This window comes from Quercus suber, unplaced genomic scaffold (assembly GCF_002906115.3).
Source record: "Quercus suber isolate HL8 unplaced genomic scaffold, Cork oak 2.0 scaffold_191, whole genome shotgun sequence".
NCBI lineage: Eukaryota > Viridiplantae > Streptophyta > Magnoliopsida > Fagales > Fagaceae > Quercus > Quercus suber.
Window position 1 is genome coordinate 920,146 of NW_027069649.1, and position 21,649 is coordinate 941,794.

The 21,649-nt window shown below is 34.2% G+C and overlaps 2 protein-coding genes and 1 non-coding gene across 3 annotated transcripts in view; 2 read left to right on the plus strand and 1 right to left on the minus strand.

The window, feature by feature from the left end:
• The window catches only part of LOC111993125 (exocyst complex component EXO84C), a gene marked incomplete in the record, with an annotated part of 8,594 nt that extends 2,532 nt beyond the window's left edge, over positions 1–6,062 (minus strand). The window contains 3 exon segments of the mRNA XM_065778834.1: positions 2,884–3,797; positions 4,991–5,085; positions 5,755–6,062. Of these exon segments, the coding sequence (XP_065634906.1) occupies positions 2,884–3,797; positions 4,991–5,085; positions 5,755–5,850 (1,105 nt within the window).
• Positions 6,063–7,893: 1,831 nt separating this feature from the next.
• Positions 7,894–7,966, plus strand: TRNAK-UUU (transfer RNA lysine (anticodon UUU)). The gene has a single exon. It is a non-coding gene; the product is annotated as a tRNA-Lys (tRNA).
• Positions 7,967–8,046: 80 nt separating this feature from the next.
• Positions 8,047–12,198, plus strand: LOC111993097 (peptidyl-prolyl cis-trans isomerase FKBP17-1, chloroplastic). Its single transcript, XM_024024956.2, is given in 5 exon segments — positions 8,047–8,388; positions 10,321–10,443; positions 11,205–11,277; positions 11,280–11,320; positions 11,995–12,198. Coding segments are annotated over 5 exon segments (696 nt in total). The 5' UTR covers positions 8,047–8,052; the 3' UTR covers positions 12,118–12,198.
• Positions 12,199–21,649: the final 9,451 nt, after the last annotated feature.

Consider the following 21,649-nt stretch of genomic DNA (forward strand, 5'->3'; position numbering starts at 1 on the left):
TTTTTTTTTTTTTTTTTTTTTTAATTTTTGGGTTTGTGTTCTTCTTGGATCTGAGTTTGTGTTCTTGTTAAGACACACTTAGATCTTAATTCCTATTATTTTTAGTTTTTAATTCTATTTTTAATTTTTTTATTTAGTTAAAATTAATAAATTAATTTTTTTAATTTAAATGCTAACGTGGAATTTTTTATTATTAATTTAAGCCACGTGGACATTAATTAGGTATTATTTATTCTGCCGTTTGCCACGTCAGCTTTTTCCGTTTCTGATATAACGGCAAGGATTAAAACAGAAGCGTTTTTCAAAATATGGACTAAAAGCGGTAAAAATAAAATTTAGGGACTAAAATGAGAATAGCCTAAAAATGTAGGGACTAAAATGTGCTTTTCGCCTATTTTATTCTCAAAATACATAAATAAATAATAAAGGTAAAATAAATAGTTTCTATGTATAGTAATCATATGTTTTCACCCAATTTTGCACATAACTTGATGTAGGTGAATTTTAAACTTAGTTTACTAAAATGTGTTACATTTTCTATTATACATGCATTAAAATGAATATTCTAACCAATTTCACTCACTTTCATAACTATCTGATATGATTTGAGTTGTGGAAAAAAAAAAATTCTGATCGAGTTCATCTAAAAGTGACGTGAAAGTGAAAAACAGCTGGTTAAATATCGGTAAAAATAAGCGTCAAATTGGTTGCCGTCCTAAACAACCTTGTATATAGGTGTATGCACGTGTTTTTTGGATGTGAGAGGATGTCCTTCGAGATTGAGAATGCGTACTTCGTGGAGATAGATCAACCTTAGGAAAATAAGAATGTGTCAAAGAGTGTCAGAGACTATAAACTGCGCTAGAATATGGCAAGTAGAAATTAGAAATAGAAATGCTTGCATCACTATATGTTTTTATAATTGTTGAATAAAATTGATATAGTTTTTTTTGTAATTAGACTATTAGTCCGTTTTTAATACTATTTTTATGATAAACCAATTATTTACTATAAGATTGATAAATTAGAAATTGAGGACACAAATTTAAAAAATATACATTAAGATCTAATTAATTTTATAGCAGCCTTTCTATTAAGATTATTATTTATCATCAAAGTAAAATATTAATTTTTTTTTTCTTTTGTGTAGCCAAAATTTGAACTAAGATCCCTTATTCAATAATTTAAAAAAAAAAAATTAATTGAGCTATATTATTTTGAATTGTAATGGACTAAAGAAAAAAATTGAGAAATTGTTGATAAGATTTTGTAGTATTGTTTAGAATAACGGAAAACGGAAATAAATAATGGTGATGGACAAATACCTTAAATTGAAAGGATTTCACAAATTTAAGATTTTAATTAACAAAATTAAAAACCTAAAATCTAATTAAAAAAATATGATATAAAATTTGAAACTTTTTATAAAATCCCCCCCCCCCCCTTCTGGAACATATAAATTAGAAAGCTAGCTACATATACAAATTAAGAGATAAAATTTTAGTGGCTTATAAGTTATAATACCCCACATCCCCTCTCCCCCATTCTGTTTGCGAAAGTGACATTTTTTGGGGTCATTTTCCTTTTGACCATATGTCCCCTCTTTAAGCAATTTGGGCGGTGATTTTCCTGAAATATTTGAATGAATTTGATCAATATGGGTCACAAGCATCAACCTTTAAACTATTTCTTGTCTATTCTCCTGAGATCAGACGTGAGGACTCTACATTCTTCATAGAAAAAAAAAAAAAATAAGGCCAAACTATGATGTTGGACATAAAAAAAAAATAAAAAAATAAATAAAAAGAGTACAAGCTTTACATTTTCAATTTGTGCATGGTATAACACGTTTTTATGACCATGAAGATACTGATTAAACTTTTCTAAAAGCAAGTACCATAGCAATTAAATAGTCTATACCTTTTTATTTTACAATTAAAAAACTTTTATATGGATCAATTATAAATTCTACATAAACATATGTCCAAATATTTTATTAAAGAAGTACATTTTCTGAGGCAGAAAAACCTTGGCTTAGAAACTTTCTCTATGTTCAACTGTTGCATGGTGCACGTTTTATACATAAACTAATTAAACTTTGTTAAAAGCAATTAAGTACGATGATTTTATAAATCTGTATCTTAAAGTTTTCAATACACCGCTATATATATATATATATATATGTATATTATGCTGTCAAGGCCATGTAGAAAACATGCATAGAATAAGAGAATGGGCAAAATAAAATATATATAAAAAAAAATAAAAAAAAAACCATTTGAAGAAGAAGATCTCGTCATTATTTAGGACCGCTTTAAAGACACCTGTAACGCGTCATGTAATAGAAAACCATCTAATCAATGGACTTGGTTATGTTGTTTAGTGAAAGTTTTCCCAAAAAGTCATCATAAAAATAAATAAATTAAGTGGTTAGATGGAATTAATATATATATATATATATATAATTGTTTATATGTTTATATTTTTTTTAGTTTGTTGATTACTCTTTGGTTTATTTTAAGGTAATTTGGGATCAATTTTCGTAGACAATATGAGGTTCTAGAATTAAGAAATCATTACCAATTATTAATTAAAATAGTTTGTATTTAATACATGCACTCTAATATATATGCTTTCTATTAAAAATACTTTAACATGAATTGAATACTCTAATAATTATTAATTTTTCACACCTATATTAATATTAATTTATTTCATATTTTTTTTATATTATATATGAGATTCAGCACGTGAGAAAATGAATGTAGGACCCATATATATAATAAGGAATGTAAAAGAAAGAATATATTCAAAGTGTAGAAATAATAATATATTTCTCTCACTAAAGTTATAAATTGTGAGAAAACTTAGTTCTTTTTTTCNGTAGTCTTCTAGCCCGTCTAAAATTTAACTCTAGAACTTCTTCAATGTAAGGTCGCAAAAGCACCAAAAGTAGTTTTGACAGTTTCAGGCCTTGTGATTCCAACATTGAGCAGTAGTTAAGACTAGCCTGCACACAAATGCTAGCAGCTCGTAAAGCAGAAACTGTCTCAGAAGAGGGTGCATTCTCTTTCACCAACCGTACAAAATATTCGATTTCCCACTCAGCCCATTGAACGATTCTGTTGGTATAAATGGGATTGTCGCCAAATATTGAAGCAGACTCCTTTGTTGTCCGTGAAATTATAGAAAATACTAGCTTAGATAATGTAGCTGAAAAAGTTTTTGGACAGACATAACATGAAGGAAGAAGAACCTCAATGCTCCTTTGGAGGCGCAACTTATTAGATTTTAGTAGTAACTGATGTGCCAAAGGACCTTTTCCAAGTTTTATTAAAGCAGATAAGGCTGCCTTCATCTCCTTAACGCTAACAGAAGGTTGTTCAAAAATCTGAACTAGCTGATCCTCAAGCATTGCTTTTCTTTTCAAAAAAGCACATTTGTACTGTGACACTTCACCTAGCGATGTATCTCCTGAGCCTTTCAGATCAGGAGAATTTCTCTCTTCAGCATCCAATGCCTCTAATGCTTCTTCAACTTTATGTTCAGCCAAAAGAACATCAATATGCACCAAAAATATCATCTTTTCATCATCTCTTTCACTAGGTAAGGGATCTTGAAGTTCAGAAATTTCAGGGACTTGTTGTGGTTCATGGTTGTCTCCATTAGATTGTTTCCACTCTTCCAATTCACGGCATAAACCAGTCATCAAATCCTGCACAAGGATGCCTTGAGATGAAATATGCTTTTGCAGCTCAATCAATTCATGTTCCATTTCCACGGCCTCTTCAGATATCCTACAATTTATTGTTTAGATCAATTCACATGTATGTGGATCTGACATTATGTTAATAAACCAAATGATTAAATAAACTACATATTCTCTGTTCTAGCTTCCAGGCTTGAAATTGCTGAAACCTCCTAACATTTTCCTGATCAGACCATTGAACCTAAGAATAAACTCCAGTTGGCAGGCAAAAGCCAGAACCATTTTCTATGGCCTGACAAGAGGACTTCATCTCACACCATTGACAGGATTACTATGGTATCAGCCATGAAGTTCTTATAATGACTTAAAAATCCAGTACCCATAAAATCTCTCACAAACACATGGACTAAAACATAAGTATTTTAATATATTAGCCACGGTCAAACTTCCAAGTTCCAACATTGCCGCTTTCAGTTTATTATCAAATATCTAGTTTAGTTAGGAATGTATCAGATGAGTTTCTCCATCTTTTTTATGAGTTGTCTTGTCTTCAGAAATATCAATTCTAAGCACTTGAAAGTTGGGGCTTTGAATAGATAACTAAGCACGCATCAGTAGTCAATGCTTTTAAAGAAAATGATTTATTTGGTAGCTCTAAACTTTTTGCTTGTCTTAGAATAATAGATTAGACACTCATTACATCACCTCAATGGTTGGTCAGAATTAGTAAGGAGAAACTATGGGTAACACTTGCTTCTATCTGGCATAAATAACAAGAGTCATTTTGATGGTTTTAATGGGATGACTATGACGTTCTTTCCAATTTCCTGATATGCAGTGAAGGGAGATGTGCTTTTAAAGAACTTCATGAGCCCAACGTATAGAAAAGATCTTCAAATGCTTCTTCTATATCATTGGCTAGGAAGCATGGACACTTCATTTGAGGTATTGTACCCATGTACAAGGGACACTTCTGGAACACTTCTGCACATGTCCCAGTCATGTCCTTTTTTTTTTTTTTTTTTTTGAAAAGTTTGCTGGACATGGGAGGGACACTTATCTTTTATTTCTTTTTAGTTTCAATTGTGAACACTTATCTAGTTATCTTTTATTTACTCTTTTAAATCTCATTCTTGGTTTGTATTCTAATTTCTAAGTATCATTTTGTTAGTCATGAATTTACTTTACCATCTATTATTGCTCTTAAATTGATATATGTTTAACAGTGATATACTTGCTCATACTGAGGAGTAACAATGTAGAAACCATCATTTCTATTACCTCAAGAAAGCAAAGAACTTTGTTTGCATATTGCCACATAAGTTCTCTACTGCATCCTTTAAATCCAAGAGCTCGCAACAAAGCTTTCTTATTCCCTGCACAGATTGACATGTTTAGCTTGTAGAATTACAAAATAAAATTAATCATTACATCAGAAGAGATAATATTAAAACAATAAAATTAGGCATTCTTCTTACACTTATTTCAAAATTGGGTAAAGGCATCAGAAGATAGCCCATTAGAAAAATATAAATGCTATGGTATCTGGACAACACAACTTACCTCAAAATACAGAAGACCCAGATAAAAGAGAGTAGCTTTAGATCCAAAAATTATGCAAGGCAAGACTAAGGTAGAAAAGTGGTAACTTTCAAACAATTGAATTGAGAAATAGGAAATTTCTAGTGTAAGATTTGATAGAAAGAATCTCCAATGCTTACATTGCACTTTAATCATGAACTGGAATCACTGTAGTGTAAACCAGTATTGAAGGGAAAGTCCAATCTATTCACTTTATGCACAGTACTACTAACTCAAAAATAGTATATACCCAGATAGCAAAAACTGATTTTTCCCACATATAAACTTCAAAAAATGAAAACCCACATCAAAAGAATGAAGTTTGTTGAAGCACATAGGAAAATATAACAATTTTATTCAACACATAAATTGGAAATGAGAAATTAGAATGCAGCTAAAAATGAGATCAGAAACATGATTGATAAAATGGGAGTTGGGAGGTGGTAAAAGGAAAGAAGAAAAACCTTTTCAGTGTGGGATTGGTAGAGGGAGTCGACCTTCGACTGTGGGATGATTCTTTCAATTGATGGGAAGTCATCATCTTCTTCACTGCTCTCCATTTTACACTATATTTTATTGTCCTTCTTCTTCTTCTTCTTTTTCAATTTTCAGTCACTGATTTAGAGAGAGAGACAGAGAGCAAAGGGGACCATTTATGTCAAGTGTCAAGTAGCTAGTAGCCGATGGGTTTGCTGTGAGTTTGGTAATTGGCACTTATGAAACATTGCTTTTTCTAAGAAGCCACACAAGTACTATGACCATTGACCTTATTGGTTAGTGAAGCCGTCAAACCTGTCTAAATGTAATATGTAATGTGAATGTCTATGTTTACATTATTCCTTCGAATCGGGTTGAGTTGTCGGTCTTGGATTGTCAAGTCTATACTCAAATAGTTGCTCAAGAAAAGTATATACTCAAATAAATAACTTGGATAGAAATATATTTATACTAAAAAAAAAAAGAAGCTTTTATAAAGATGTAATTATGTAAATAAACAAATTAATTGAATAAGTAAGAAACAAAAAATTGACAAACAAGCAATAACTAATATTATGCTAATCATTTTTTTATATATAATTCAAGTGTTCGTTTAATAATTTCATGTGCACTTTTTTTTTCATATTTTATTGAGAGGTAGAGAGTTATGATAATTTGACAGTAAGAGTGATTGTTTAAAATCATGTTAAAGATGTTGTCAATCAACCATAAAATGTGTGTATGCAAACTCACTCAGAAGACTTATGTTTATTTCTATATAAAATAGATTCAAATTTTATTATAATTACTTGAATTATGTACCAATTATCATTTCAATTTGATTTCACATACATTAGTTTTGTGAAAAGTATTCATCTTATTCAAAATTCTCTTAAGCATTGATTGAAACATCAATGAAAGAATGAGTTGTCTTTTGTCTCCTTGATGTGGTGAAAAGTGGTGTGGAACGAAAGGTTTTGTCTTTTTCTTAGGAGTCGGCAACATGAGGTTGAAGCAAGGAATGCAAAATTTGAATTTTTGTACACATGTCATGTTTTCCCTTCATCATCTCCTCTCTTTTTTATAATTATAATATTGCAGTGTAACTTCTTTATCTCTAGTACAGTCTTCTTTTGGTTCTCTCTTTTTGAATCAAAAGTTTGGATTTGTAGTGGTGTGGACATTGTAAGTTTGTAACCCAATGACCTAAATGGCCTATTTAGTCGTTTGTGTTAGATTTTTGCCAATCGTAGCCCAGTTTGTGTACAGGTACTTGGGCTTTGATCAAGAGTACATTGTGCTTTCAGCCCAAATCTTAAGATGAGGAAAATTTGGGCTCTTAAGCAGTAGAGAGGTGTGGCCTTTTATCATTTATGCCTGTCTCGTGTAACGATGAATTGGACTTTTGAGTCCATTTCGTGAAGTGATGAGTTTTAAGCTTTTGAGTCCATCCTGTACAGTGGAGAAGATCTGGACCCAATTTATCAAGAAATGGGAAGACCTTTTGGGCAAAAGCCCAACTCGTGTAGCCTTAGGAAAAATTTTGGGTTTTCTTTGGGCCTTGAGCTAATTTGACCCATTATTCAATATTTTATTCAACTTTTTACAAACATAACTTTTACCATAACTCGTTTGCTTAAATTGAACACAAATTTTTTTAATGGAATTAGACGGAATATTTAAATTGAAACTTATAATACTCAATTGAAAGAAAGTAAAATTAAAGAGCTAAAATGAATTTAAATCAAATTTAGAATGTGCAATTTGCATTTTAGCCTTATTTCTTTGTTATGTACATACTAATGGGATGTGGTTGTTCAATAAAATCATGTCCAGTGGCTTAAGGCAAGTAAAAAAAAAAAAACCTCAAGTTACACTTAGAGAGTAATTTAATGAGAAGTGCTACGTCCACAACATTTTTACAATAAATTATAGGTGATTAGTTGTTATTAGTTATAATTTCTGAAATTATTTTTTTGCCTCACCAATAACAACTTAACACCCAAGATTTATAAAAGTGTTGTGGACAAAAATTTTTTCTAATTTAATACAAAGGTAAAAGTAGGGAAACCCAAATCATGGTTTTGAAAGTTAGATATTAAAACGTTGCAACATAGAGCAAAATAGCCGTCTTAGCTCAGCCGGTAGAGCGCGTGGCTTTTAACCACGTGGTCGTGGGTTCGATTCCCACAGACGGCGATTGTTTAAGATTATATAATGTTTTGTTAATTTTTATTACGTTGCAGTCCTCACAGCCACACTTCATTCATCTTCTTCAACAAAACATGGTGATGATGATGTTTCAGCTCAGACCCCATATTCGTATTCTTCAATACCAATACTACCATCCCAGTACTACTCCAAAATCAGCATATAATATCAATAACATCTCAAAATGTAGAAGAAGAGAAGCAGCAGCACTATCTGTTTCTTTATCACTACTACTACTATTCCCATCATCATCCTCCTCTTCTTCTGTTGTTGCTTCAACTTCAGCTTCAGAATCATCATCATCATCATCATCATCCGAGTTGTTGTTTTTGGACATCCCAAATTCAGGTGGTGTTAAGGTTTTGGACCTTCGTGTTGGCTCTGGAGATGTCCCACTCCATGGCAACCAGGTACATTTATGTCATTTTCCACTTTTTTTTTCTTTTTATAATAATACATTCTTAGCATGACATAACAATATATTTATATAGAGTCACCATTAAGTTACACATGATGTAATTCTTTAATTGATATTACACCATTTAATCACTTTTTAATTTTATTGAGTTAATGTAATATTTTGAGAATCAACCATTAGATTATACAAGTCTCTCCTCGGTCTTGATATCTAAGAGTCAGTTTTTCTAATTTTGAGGCTCCAGCCTCTAAGTTAAGTGATAGAAAATAGAGAATCTTTTTTTTTTTTAAATAAATTCTTTAATGCAAAGATGGAAAATTTTGAATTATATATGAGTATGACTAACCAAGTGATAAAAATGTAAAGACTACAATTTGAAGTGATAATTAATCATGTGCTGTTCTTATGTATAATACTAGTTAAGCGAAAAACAGATAAATTAATGATTAGATCATAGATGTGTGTACTGTTGCCAAAGAGCTATGGTTTAAATCACATTTCATTAACAAGTGGATGAGGGTGAGGTTATAGGATCTGGCCAGAGTGAATTCTGCCATTTCTATGAAGTCAGATATGATACACGGTTGCTTCCCAACTGAGCTTGCATCGAACTGATCTGAAACTCGTGCCTTTCCAATTCTACAATCCCCAGGTTGCAACATTTAGGAATATTGATTAGGCAGCAACTCATAAACTCCTTCCAGATTCTACAACTGAAGGAACATGCAAAGAACAAGTGATTCCTATTTTCCAAGAAGACCCTGCAGAACATACAAATGTAATCCCCTTTGTAGCCTCATTACAAGAGCCTATCATATTCATGAGTGACCAACCTATTCTTTGAATGTAAAGTAGCCAATGATTTATGAATCCATGCTTGGGAATAGTTAAGGGGAACCAAACCAGCTTCCATCAACTGATCACAGGATGCTTTGATCTAATCTCATTCCAAGCTTCTGCACAGTTGAATCTTTTAGTCTTGGATTACACCCAAAAGGGCTAGTCCTCATCACCTGGCTCTGGATAAACATTAACTCCTCTGATCTTGCAGGCTTGCATCTCCATTCTTTTTCCTTTAGAACACGAGCCACTCTTGCATCCATGCTGCTAGCAGCATCATAATCTTCTTCCATCCCCAGTTACTATCATGGGGAAACTTTGCAACCCAAACGCTCTTCCCATTTAAGTTTTAAGCGTTATTCAATTTTCACTATTGGTCTTGAATCTTGCATTCATTATGGTTTTTAGTCTTAATTTTTCCTTGCCTAACCTCTCTAAGATAAATGTGGACCATATGAGAGGGCATAAAAGGACCCTTTTTTATTATATAATTTGATAGTTACAATAATGGGGAGGGGAATTCGAACCATGGTTTTCCTAATAAAAGAGAACAAGCTATGCCATTGAGCTATAAGGCTCTTGGCAAAATACATTAATATCAACCGAATAGCTACTTCTCTTTGTAATTATTTCAATTTACATTATATACAGTTACAAATTCTTGATTTGTTGTGTACATGGGCCACATTGTAGCAAACTTACATGGCCAAGTTATATTTTGTGGGCCTGTGGCTCTATACAACCTTAGTTTTAGTCAGGTGCACCGAGTTAGCAAGTAATTAATATTTTCTTCAAGTATTGGGTTAGAACTTAGAAGTTAAAACAATAATGGAATGTATTTTCTGACTACTGATAATTGCTGCTTATGACCGAAGCAAATTGGACGACAATGAAAATCCTGAGCATTTTTGAGCTAGTGTTCCATGAAACAGGGAATATAGTACATTGTTTACATATTATACCTTTCAATATATTTTCTGTTCATTTTCGAATTAGAAAAAGTAGGAACATTTGACAGACAGAAATCCAATAACCTTTAGCAATTATCAGCACCCACTAATCCGTCTTTTTTTGAGTTGCGAAGGTTGCAATACACTACTATGGAAGGTTGGCAGCGAAGCAAGGATGGCGCTTTGATTCAACATATGATCACAAAGACGAAAATGGAGAATCAGTGCCATTTGTGTTTGTTCTTGGGTCTGGGAAAGTAAGTCTTGATATCAGTTTTCAAATTAGTTATCATTTATAGAGACTTCTGTGTCCATAATTGCAAGATACAATTCTCAGAAATTTCTATATATCTTTACCCTAAATTATAAGGATTCCTTCCTTTTAATGTTCCTTGGTCAAAGGGAGCATTAGCTAAGAAATATCTAACCATATATATATATAGAAATTACTCACCCCTTTTATTTTGTTAAATGTGTACATTAAACACTAGGAATGTGATTCAATTTTCACAATAAGACTTCATGTAAAATTTTGTCTGCTGTTTTGCAATCATACTTTTATTGTTCTCTCTGAATGCTTAAATGGAGCATTTATCTTCTCTGTAAATTAGCTGAAATGTAGGAACATGTATTCATGAATTAATAATATCCCTTGAATTCAAATATCCAGCAAGATGTTTTTTGCTTCTGAGCTGGCCAATATTGCCTTAATTCGAAAGGAACTTCTGACCTTTTTTAGGGTAGATGACACTATTAGGAACTGGTATTGTACTATTGTTTTATGGCTTTAGTGAAAGCAACTAGAAAACCATTCATACCTTCCAAAATTTTATTTCTTGTTTTCCTGGGGCTGCATTCCTGCTCTGTTTGTGTGTGTATCAAGTCTAAAGTGACATGGCATTCAAGGTTGTCAAGACCGACAGTAAGGTCCTTCCCTCAATCAAGTCTTTCAGACTATCTTTTTTGATTTATTGAGCAAGTGGAAAGCTCTTTATGTTGACATATGAAATCTATGCAGGTGATTTCGGGGATAGAAGCAGCTGTGAAATCAATGAAAGTAGGTTGTATTCGAAGAGTCATCATCCCTCCATCCCAGGATACCAGAACACATCACAAGAACCCATACCACCCAATGTATTTACTCTATTCTTTTCCAAATTCTTTCTGTTACTGCTTTTTTTTTTTTTTTTTTTTTTTTTGCTCATTTGTTCTTGGAATGGATGCTTTTACTTGTCCAATGCTTGAGCAGAAAATAGCTCAAATTTTTTTTTCTAGGTGAATACTTACTACTAATATGCTTGTTAATTGTTATAATATTCATGGATTAAATAAATTGTCACCACCAAACTTTTATGCATTCCTTTTCCAGAAAACGTAAAATATAAAAGAGATCATGTAGTTGATCTTTAAAGATTGTTTTAGCCTTTAGGACATAAATGCATTGAGGGATCAGGGATGGTATTGAATATGAAATTGAGGTTCAGCTGTTCAGAGAGTGCACAGTATTATAGGTATAACCGTATAAGCAAGGATGATTAATCATTATTGGACTAAATGGTAAAAGGGTGTCTCTCTGGCACCAATTGATATGACTTATGTCCTAATATTGAACTGAAAAAATAAAACTCACATAAGAGAGAGATTTTATGCTTTGTTTTTATGTGAATTGTCGTGTTGGTTATTCCTTTGTGAGTTCCAATTCATTAGGTATGCTTTGAAAGTATAACTGGGTTACAGTAGTTAGAAAATTACAGAACAAATGCAAATATATAACTTTTTCATTGAGTATGCTTGTTTTTCCCCCCCAGTTTTTTGACAGGCAGAGGCTATTTACTACCATTTTCAATCCAACTCGTCTTGCCAATGGAGAAGGGTCAACATTGGGAACTCTCATTTTTGATATTGAGTTGGTCAGTGTCAGGCATCAGTAATCTACTTAGAATACTATTGAGTCTGAAAATTGTTTATAGCTGGATCCATCTATATATGAATATCAATGTGTCCCAGCTTGGGACTGATTGATAATGCCTAAATATGAAGATGATTTCTGAAATGGATTGTGTGCTGAATACACTTCAGTGATGACATATTTCTGTTTTAATTGTGATTTTCACTTTTCAATAGTGAAGAAAGGAAAAGGGCAGAGAAAGAGAATTGTTTTCAGTGATATTAGCTAGGGTGCAAAATATGCATTTCTGTACTTATTCTTTTTTTTTTTTTTTCCAGCAATAAATACTTTGGATTTTGTTTTAGAATTTAACAATAAGTAATGTTAAGTTATCTCTTTTTAAGTAAAATAAAATAAATAAATAAATGAGTTTGAATTCATTAATAAATATATGTGAAACAAATTTGAGATTAAATTGCTAAAATTTAATATAATTTGAAATGAGTTTAATATCTATATTTTTTAATAAATTTGAATTTAGAATAAATACTTCAACTCAAACCTAAATTCTTCCATTCTTAAGTAAGTGCATGGAACAAATGGAAGTGGACTGAAAGGAACAAAGTGAAACAAAAGAACCGAAGACCAATACTATTTTTCAATGACCTAGCAAATTACTTTATGAACACCCCACCCTAAAGTCAATCTCAATTCTCCCAACGATAATATCAAAAACAACAAGATCATCAAAATCTTATCAAAACCAAATCCAAACCCAAAAATAACTGGTTAAAAATAATTAGATTTTATTGATAACATAATTAATATATATCGTTTTTTTTTTTTTACAAAGTTTTAACATATATATCTATACTACTATTTAAGTGACTTTTCCTGTTGTTTCTTTACAAAAAAAAAAAAAAAGTGGCTTTCCCTATTTGGATCATTTTTTTTTTTTTCAAAATTCCCTTACACCCTAAGTTTAAGTAACGACAAAACTTGGTAAAAAATACTTCTTTTAACTCCCACATAAAATATTATTTACAAAACAAAAACTACTTTTGAATAACTTTGTTCGCCGTCTTCAACTTCCCACTACAAAACAAAAACTCCTCCCACAAATTACATACAATCCCGCTAAAGAATACAAACTTCCCACTAAACTACTGTGAAAACAATCTTCTACAATCACGATAAGGTCTACCTTATTCTTGCCAAGATTTCTTTTCCTTTCTAATCATATTCAGCGTTTTTTTTTACTTAAGATTTTTTTATGGTCATCAGCAGGTTTTTTTGTAACATAGCTTTTCTTTTCTCCAGTATGGTCATTTCTGAATACTGATGCATGTTTATTATCCACGTGCATGTCACGCCCAGCTCTCTACAGTTTATTGTCTTTCTTTGTGGGTCAAATAAAGCGTCTAGAAAGTAGAAACTGGAAACGTAACTAGAGGGCCCTTTTCAATTCTATTAAAAAGGAATAATACCATTATCAAGTATTGGGCTTTGTGTAAGTGTTTGTTCGTGTGTGTTCTATTTATCTATGGGCCATAGTGCATTTTTTAGTTGTAAAAATTAAATTTTAAAATTGTTCATCAATTGGCTTCAGTAGTGCAAATTAAGCACGGTAATACTACATATATATACATATGTCAGTTTCTACTTATTGCTGTATGGAAACATTTCTTTAAAAAATTAGAAACTATATTATTTATGTTTTAAACTAGGCTCTTTCTTATACGGATTTATGTTAAATATTTTTATTCATATAAATTGGAGGATTTTGTATTTGTCCATTGATGTTATGCATTTGCCAACTATGGAACACATCCACAAATGAATAGATGATTTGAATTTTAATTTAATTTTTATGAATAGGTTGTGAGTGGGTGTGCATTGCCATTGGAGTCTAATGCAATACACCATCATCAAAATTCAAGAAGAAGAAACTCTATTTACAAAAGCAAAAGACTTCAATCTTTATCACAACTATTGGCAGTTTGTCTTTTGATGAGGATTTCACAATTCGCAATTGGTTTTTGTAGAATATTGGTACGTTACTTTTACAAAAGCATTCACATCATGTTATCAAGTTTTGATATGTATTCTTTGTCAGGACTATGTGATTTCAAACATTATCAAGTTTTGATATTTATTCTCGGTAGGACTTCTTTTTTTTTAATAACTACTGTAGGACTGCAATGATTAATGAGATTGAATATCTTATTTAATTATGAAGTAACAACGGTGCAATACCAATGTTGCCTCCTATTTAATGTTTGTTGTTTTTCTTATTTTTAATCCTTACTCTTTTTTCTTTCTTTTTTTGGTCTCCTTTTTAGGGTCACATATCAACAATTTTGTTGGATTGCATACTAGACATATTAGATGAGTTCAGGTGAGAGACTTAACAATAAATATTGTATGATTCAAGGCTTATATTGAGTGGTAGTTGTTTGTTTAAGACCTTTTTTGTAAAATAAAAAATAAAAAAATTATCCTTCCTTTGTCTATATTTATCAATTACTTAAATATGATGGGTTATTTATTTATTTATTTTTGGAAATTGAAATAATAGAAGACATAAATTTAGCATTTAATAAAGGAGATGAATATGTGGCATGTTTTTATTTGTGGAGTATATAGTGGAGCAGGAAGAATGAGATAGAAGATTTGGACTCAGGTGGCTATATTTTAGGACTAAGTGGCTACCTTCTAGGATTAAAAAAAACCTTGATAACTATCATTTAAAAAAAAAAAAAAAAAAAAACTTCACAATTGTGAGCCTGAGCCTTTCCCATATATAAAATAAATAAATATAAATAAAATAATACTATGGGTACTTGACTCCACACGAAAGATCTTGTTCGCTTTGGGGAGCCAGGCCCTAACGAATTTGTCCCCTGACCGAGTGTAGGCGTTCACCCCTTTGAGGCAACTTAGTCCCACATCGGAAGGAAAACCCTCCCACTAGCGCTTTATATGCTTCTGGAGCTTGCACTAGTGTACCACTACCATTCCACTAGCGTTTTATATGTTTCTGGAGCTTGCACTAGTGTACCACTACTACAAGTGTACCACTACTACACGTGTAGTAGTGGTACACTAGTGCAAGCTCCAGAAGCATATAAAGCACAAGTGGGAGGGTTCTCTTTCCGATGTGGGACTAAGTTGCCTCAAAGGGGTAAACACCTACATTCGGTCGGGAGACAAATTCGTGAGGGCCTGGCTCCCCAAAGCGAACAAAATCCTTTGTGTGGAGTCAAGTACCCACAAATACTATTTAATTTTTGGGATAATTACACATTACCAACCTGTGGTTTGACTCGAATTCTATGTGCCTACCCGTGATTTCAATTTTGACACTTTACCCACCTGTGATTTCCTCCGTTACTCCTCTGTTACCCACCTCCAGTGCAGACGTTACTCTAACACATAAACTCATCAAAAATAGAACCTAAAACAGATCAAACACTCCTTACTCCCAAAACACACTCTCATCCAACGTTCTCACCAAACGAAGATCACAATGCAATGTGCTTGAAATAATGGACTGAGAACCTCCTGGGTTTTGATCGTGGAAGTAAACCGAGGAAGAAGGAGACATAGTGTTCATCTATTCAGCTGAATCAAATACTGATTCAGTATGAACTATGAACTTCACTAAACTTGAAAAAAGAAAAATAATAAACCCATGCACCCATATCAAAATTTTGGCATATCATGGGTTCATCTTCAAAACAAAACAACAATCTTAACCGTTTGAGAAGACCACCTATTCTCAAAATTTAATATCAAGCCACATAAATTTTTTTTTTTGGGTGCATCTATTATTTTTGGAACCCAAGCCCAAAAGTAATTTATTTTTTAAATTGGCACAATTCTAGTACAAAATTTCAAATGCCTAAAAAGAAAAAAAAATTAAGGGATAATTACACATTACCGACCTGTGGTTTGACCCGAATTCTATGTGCCTACCCGTGGTTTCAATTTTGACACTTTACCCACCTGTGATTCCCTCCGTTATTCCTCCGTAACCCACATCTAGTGCAGACGTTACTCTAACACAAAACTCATAAAAAACAGAACCTAAAACAGATCAAACACTCCTCATGGACTGAGAACCTCCTGGGTTTTGATCGTGCAAGCAAACTGAAGAAGAAGGAGACACAATGTTCATCTGGCATTTGACACTGACCAACCTAATTTATTTTTAGACTTATAAACAAATGGACTAAAAAGTTTTGGTGAGACAAATTTACCCTCAAAGGCTCACACCCACTGACCCACATAACCCAGTCTGAAAAATCTCCAAATCTTAAAAGCTTGAAACCCCAACGCCACTCCCACCAGACCAGCAGAGGCTAATCTTCGCCGGGAAGCAGCTCGAAGACGGGCGCACCCTTGCCGACTATAACATCCAGAAGGAATCGACCCTTCACCTCGTCCTCCGTCTCCGTGGTGGTATGCAGATCTTCGTCAAGACCCTCACCGGAAATACCATTACTTTGAAGGTGGAGAGTTCGGATACCATCGACAAGGTGAAGGCGAAGATCCAAGACAAGGAGGGGATCCCACCAGACCAGCAGAGGTTGATCTTTGCCGGAAAGCAGCTCGAGGACGGTCGCACCCTTGCTGACTACAACATCCAGAAGGAGTCCACCCTACCTTGTCCTCCGCCTTCATGGTGGTGCTTTCTGAGGAGTGAAAAAGCCCTGCTTTATGATTGAAAATTATGGTTTTATGATTTATGGTTCTGTTTAATTGTTTCTGCTTTAATGGTGGAAACATCAAAAACTCATTTATATTTATATTATTATGTCTATAGCCCTAATGTGGCCTTTAAATAAATTTGATGATGTTGCTATGTTTGTAAGTATATTTGTGCTATGAATTGTGTGCTTGATGATACCTCCATGTTTAGGTGCTTTGGTTTTCAAACCCAGGCATAATTGGTAAAGAAGAAAATTGATTTTTCTTAGAACTCCTAGAACAATAGTTGAGACTAGTAGGAGCGTTCAACGGAAGCCTTCTTCCGTCGTTGAAGCTAACTGTTACTGAAGCAATAGAAAGACTTTGAACCTTCTTGTTATACGCAAACAAAATACAATTTTTTTGATTAATTGAAAGTTTCTGAAGAAGAAACCTCTCCTGCGTTGTTGAAAGTTCACTAGTGATTTTAAATATTGACTTGCTTGGTTTGGTGTGGAGTAAAAGAGAAATCTTTGAGGGATTCTTGGCTTCTTTGAGTTGGCAGAAAGTTGCTCTTGGAGGTTTGTTAGAAAATTTTGTTTTGCCAGTCTTTTGTTTTTGTTCATTTGATTTTTTTTATTTTTTTTTACCTTGAAATTTACTCTNTAAAAGTAAATCTTATGTATTAAATTTATTAGTCTTAACGTTAGTGGGGGTTCGGTAATTACCTCTATGTCTTCACAACTTGCGTCTAATAGCACAAGCATCCAAAGTGAACGACCACTTTCAATTCATATCCGTAAGTGGGGAAGCTGATAATTCTCCAACCAAAGTTGACACTACATCAAGAGAGAGAGTTACCAATCTAGAAATTCGTATGTTTGCAGCTTGTATATAAGAAGTTATTAATAGAAGTTACGGCATCCCAGCGGACCCCAAATGCAATTAAAAGTGAGCAGGGATTAGGGTTTGAGGCCTTAAGCAAAACTTTTAAATTGGGCCTCGTTTACTGTTTAAATATTTACTTTATATTATTAACTTTATATCAAATATTTTTATTTAAATTTTATTTTTCTTGCTTGTTAAGATGCAAAATTATTAATTAAATTTTTTTATTCAACTTCTTTTAAAATATTCTTTTAATCGATAACAGTTGTAATTATTTCATTGTTATCTTCTAACTCTGTTTTATAAATTTATTGTTCATTTGAAAGATTTTTAATTCAATTTTTATTATATATATATATATATATTTTTTTTTTTTTATTGCTAGTGACAAATTAATCTAGAGATCTGTTTTGAGATTTGGTTGAATTTTTTTTTAAAATTTTTTTATACCAAAATCACAGATTTATTTAATAAAATCAAATAGAATAAATACTTTTCAAAAAATAAAGATTAAATAATGCCTAATTGGACCAAGAAACAACGAATTAAGTAGCTAGTGTTAGACAATTCTTTATGTAGGGGAGCAATTTGGTTCTTAAGCCCAAGAGGTAATAGGATTTAGGCTCAAAGAGTCTAATACAATGAATTTGTAGAGAGTGGGCCAAAAAACTAAGATCTAATGAGTTGGATAATAATTACATTGAGTCCAGATGACTAGAAAGTAAAGATAAACTGGTTTTATCCAAAGAAAAACATCATCGACACAATCCGAGAAGCTGAGTTCTTGTATATGTTTCTTTTGAATTTTGTTACAAGTCCAGTTCTTATTCCTACAATGTTTTATCCTTACCAGCAGAATTGCCCAGAACATTGTCCTGATGTCAGACCAACCCTTTTGACCTCTGCCCTATTAAGCCGAGGTGAAATATGTCCTCGGACATACTTCTCAGAACCTTAAAACTAGACCCTTTCGCCAATTCACCAGCTTGCACTCCCATACTAGCGTCTTCCCGTCGTCGGACTATTGAATGTCCTCGGACAGGGCCTATGGCCCAATATACGCTTCTGGGCTTGCCATCCCTACAATGGCCCATCGAAATTCTCCTTTTTTGTTCCTTGGAAAAAATGAGGATTTCGATATTACCATCATTATCCTCTTTTTGTCATATGTCACCTTTGTATGCGCAGTTGCCTTTCCAACTGCCCAATGCATGCTCCTGATGTTTCGGCATCTAAGGCGTGTTTGTATTAAATTCCTGCGGCTCCATGTCCTCCACGTTCTACGACATGATGAAGATCCAATGGCTAAGGATTTCATTGGAACTTGAGTAGGAATTTTCTCGCTCTCCTTTCCCTCTGATACAAATACTATTCGAAGACCTCATTCACTTCACTTTTGCAATCATAAGTATCAAGAGCCAGTCTAAGGAGAGTCACTTCCTTCGCGTAAGTCATTTAAACATTCTCTTATACATTCTCTTATACTTTTCTTTATACAGAGCCCTTCTCTCCTCGGCCCTCTAACTTCCCTTCACCTTCCTTTCACCCTCAACTATTTCTGACAAATGGGTAGATTTGCTTACTTGGTAGACTCCCTAAAGAGTATAGAGAGCTTTAAAACTCAATATGGAATCCCACAAGGGGTTTCCATTAGGTACTGTAAACAAGGGGATTGGTATGCCCAGAGGTAGGAGGGAGAAGTGGTAATCTCGATGATTGCTTTCATAGAGGGAGAGATGAGGATCCACATGGGCAGAGCCACTAGGGATTACTTGATGGCCCATAGATTAGCCCCCACCTAATGTGCCCCATATGTTTAGGATCCTAGGTAGTGTCGATGCCCTCAACTAGAAGATGGGTGTGAACCTCACCCATCACGATGATAACTGGGTTTACAACTACCATAAACTAACAGGGTAGGGCTACTACCTAAAAACTAGGGAACCCGCAGTTAGGCTCATATCATGTCTCCCCGAGTCTAATAAGGGCATGAATAAGGACTACTTAATTGTCTCGGGAGAGTGGCATGACGGCCCTCATTGTCCGACACTAGGTGGGGTTTTTAGGTCTAGGTCTATTGTTCTAATAATAATACCCCCTTCTTCTGACCAACATCTTCCATGCTCATTTGTTTTTTGTATCCCCTTTTTTTTTTGTACTTATAATTTTACTCCCCTTTGATTAATGCCACTTTTTCTTAACAGTGTTTTTCTATTTTTGGTGGTTTTGCAGATAAGCACGCTGCTACTTCATACATAAATTTAGTCAACCAGCCAGATTTAAACAAAGTACTCAAGGCCAAGGTCTTTGTTCATAATGACGGGTAGTTAAGGAAAACCCACATCATCCTCGGCTACAAACCGATCTCGTCCGGCTTCTAGGCACCAAAGTGTATAATCAAGGCGAGGGACCCATGTTTGCATCAAATCAACGTAGCAGTCCCTGGCTTCCTCGTCATCGGTCTCATTCCAGAGGGTGTACTGTAAGTGGAGCTACCTTTCCAATCTGCAGCCGAGGTGGAAGCAACTTCTTCTGAACCAATAATCAAAGAGGAGGAAGAAGAAGAAATAGTAGAAGTTTTGGACTCTGAGGACGACTTCAAGGTTTTCAACCAGCCCCAATCTCTAGAGACTCAGGTCGACGACTCTAGCCACCTACCTTTAGCCCAAGTAAGCAGCATCCATGAAGATACAAGCATTCCCAAGGCAATGGGGATAAAATGCAAGTCTAGGGCTAGCCTTCTAGAGATCATGGAGTCTCAAGTAGGGAATAAGGCACCCGAGATGGTTGGTCAAACTAAACACCCTTCTCTTCCCACTTTTCATGACCCTTAGCCCAAACCTGCAGATAAGAAGAGGAAACGGGAGCAAAATGGGAAGGAGGTGATGGAAGAGGGCCGAGATGCCCTTCCCAAAGAGAATGAGTCTCAAAGAGGGGCCAAGGCAGCCAAGACTACCCAAACAAGGTCCTCCAGCGATGGGGCACCTAGGGACAGGGGACGTGACCTTTGCACTAGGGTTCCAAACTGGAATCCCCCTTGGTGTTTGATGGATCCCCTCTCCTTGTGAACTCTTCTACAAGGGACTTCCAGTAGGGAAAGGCCGGGTATGTAGCGGATGCCATAGAGCAAGCCTTAGAACTACTCGATGACATGGCCGATTTGAGAACCATGAAGAGACACGAAGTGTTTCTGGGTCTGAAGGGAGACTTCGCCATGGTAAGTCTTTTAAGCTGAGCCTCTTTTCTCTTTGCTATTTATTATTATTATTATTATTATTATTATTATTATTATTATTATTATCATTATTTTTCCTTTGCTTATGCTACATTTCCTTTACAGTTGTTCAAGCTACTTTTAAGGTCGAGGAGTTGGTGAATATCACTCATCGACAGATGAAGGACAAGGAGGGCAGGCGTATTGCTGCTATTGAGGCTTTTAACATGGTCGAGAAGAGGATCAAGGAGCTAAACACCAAGCTCACTGAGGCTAAGAGGGAGAAGAAGAGCGCTGAGGTTGCTCTAGAAGGGGTGGAAAGGTAAGCCGAGACTTAGCGCAAGCAACTTCACGAGACCAAGGATGAGCTTGCTACAGCCAAGGAGCAAACAAAAGTGCTGAAGAAAAAACTAGAGGATGCTAAGAAGGCTAGGGATCAGGCTGAACAAGATGGCTATGACGTGGGGTAACTGAGACCGAGGAGGCCCTCAGGGCTAAGGTCTCAGAGGTATATAGAACATACTGCCTATAGGTGTGGAATGAGGCCCTCAACCTGGCTGGGGTTTAGGCCTCCTTGGCACTTAGGAGAGTAGAGAATGTTTACTACCCCTCTACAATCTGGGCACCAGACTCCTCAGTCTCCCAGGATGATATAACCCCCAAAGATCTGAGCTCCATTAATGAGTGATAGGCCAAAAACGAATTGACCCATTGTGATGAATTAATTGATTAATTAGCCAAATTTATTAATTAATCAAATTAACATGCAAATGCATGGTAG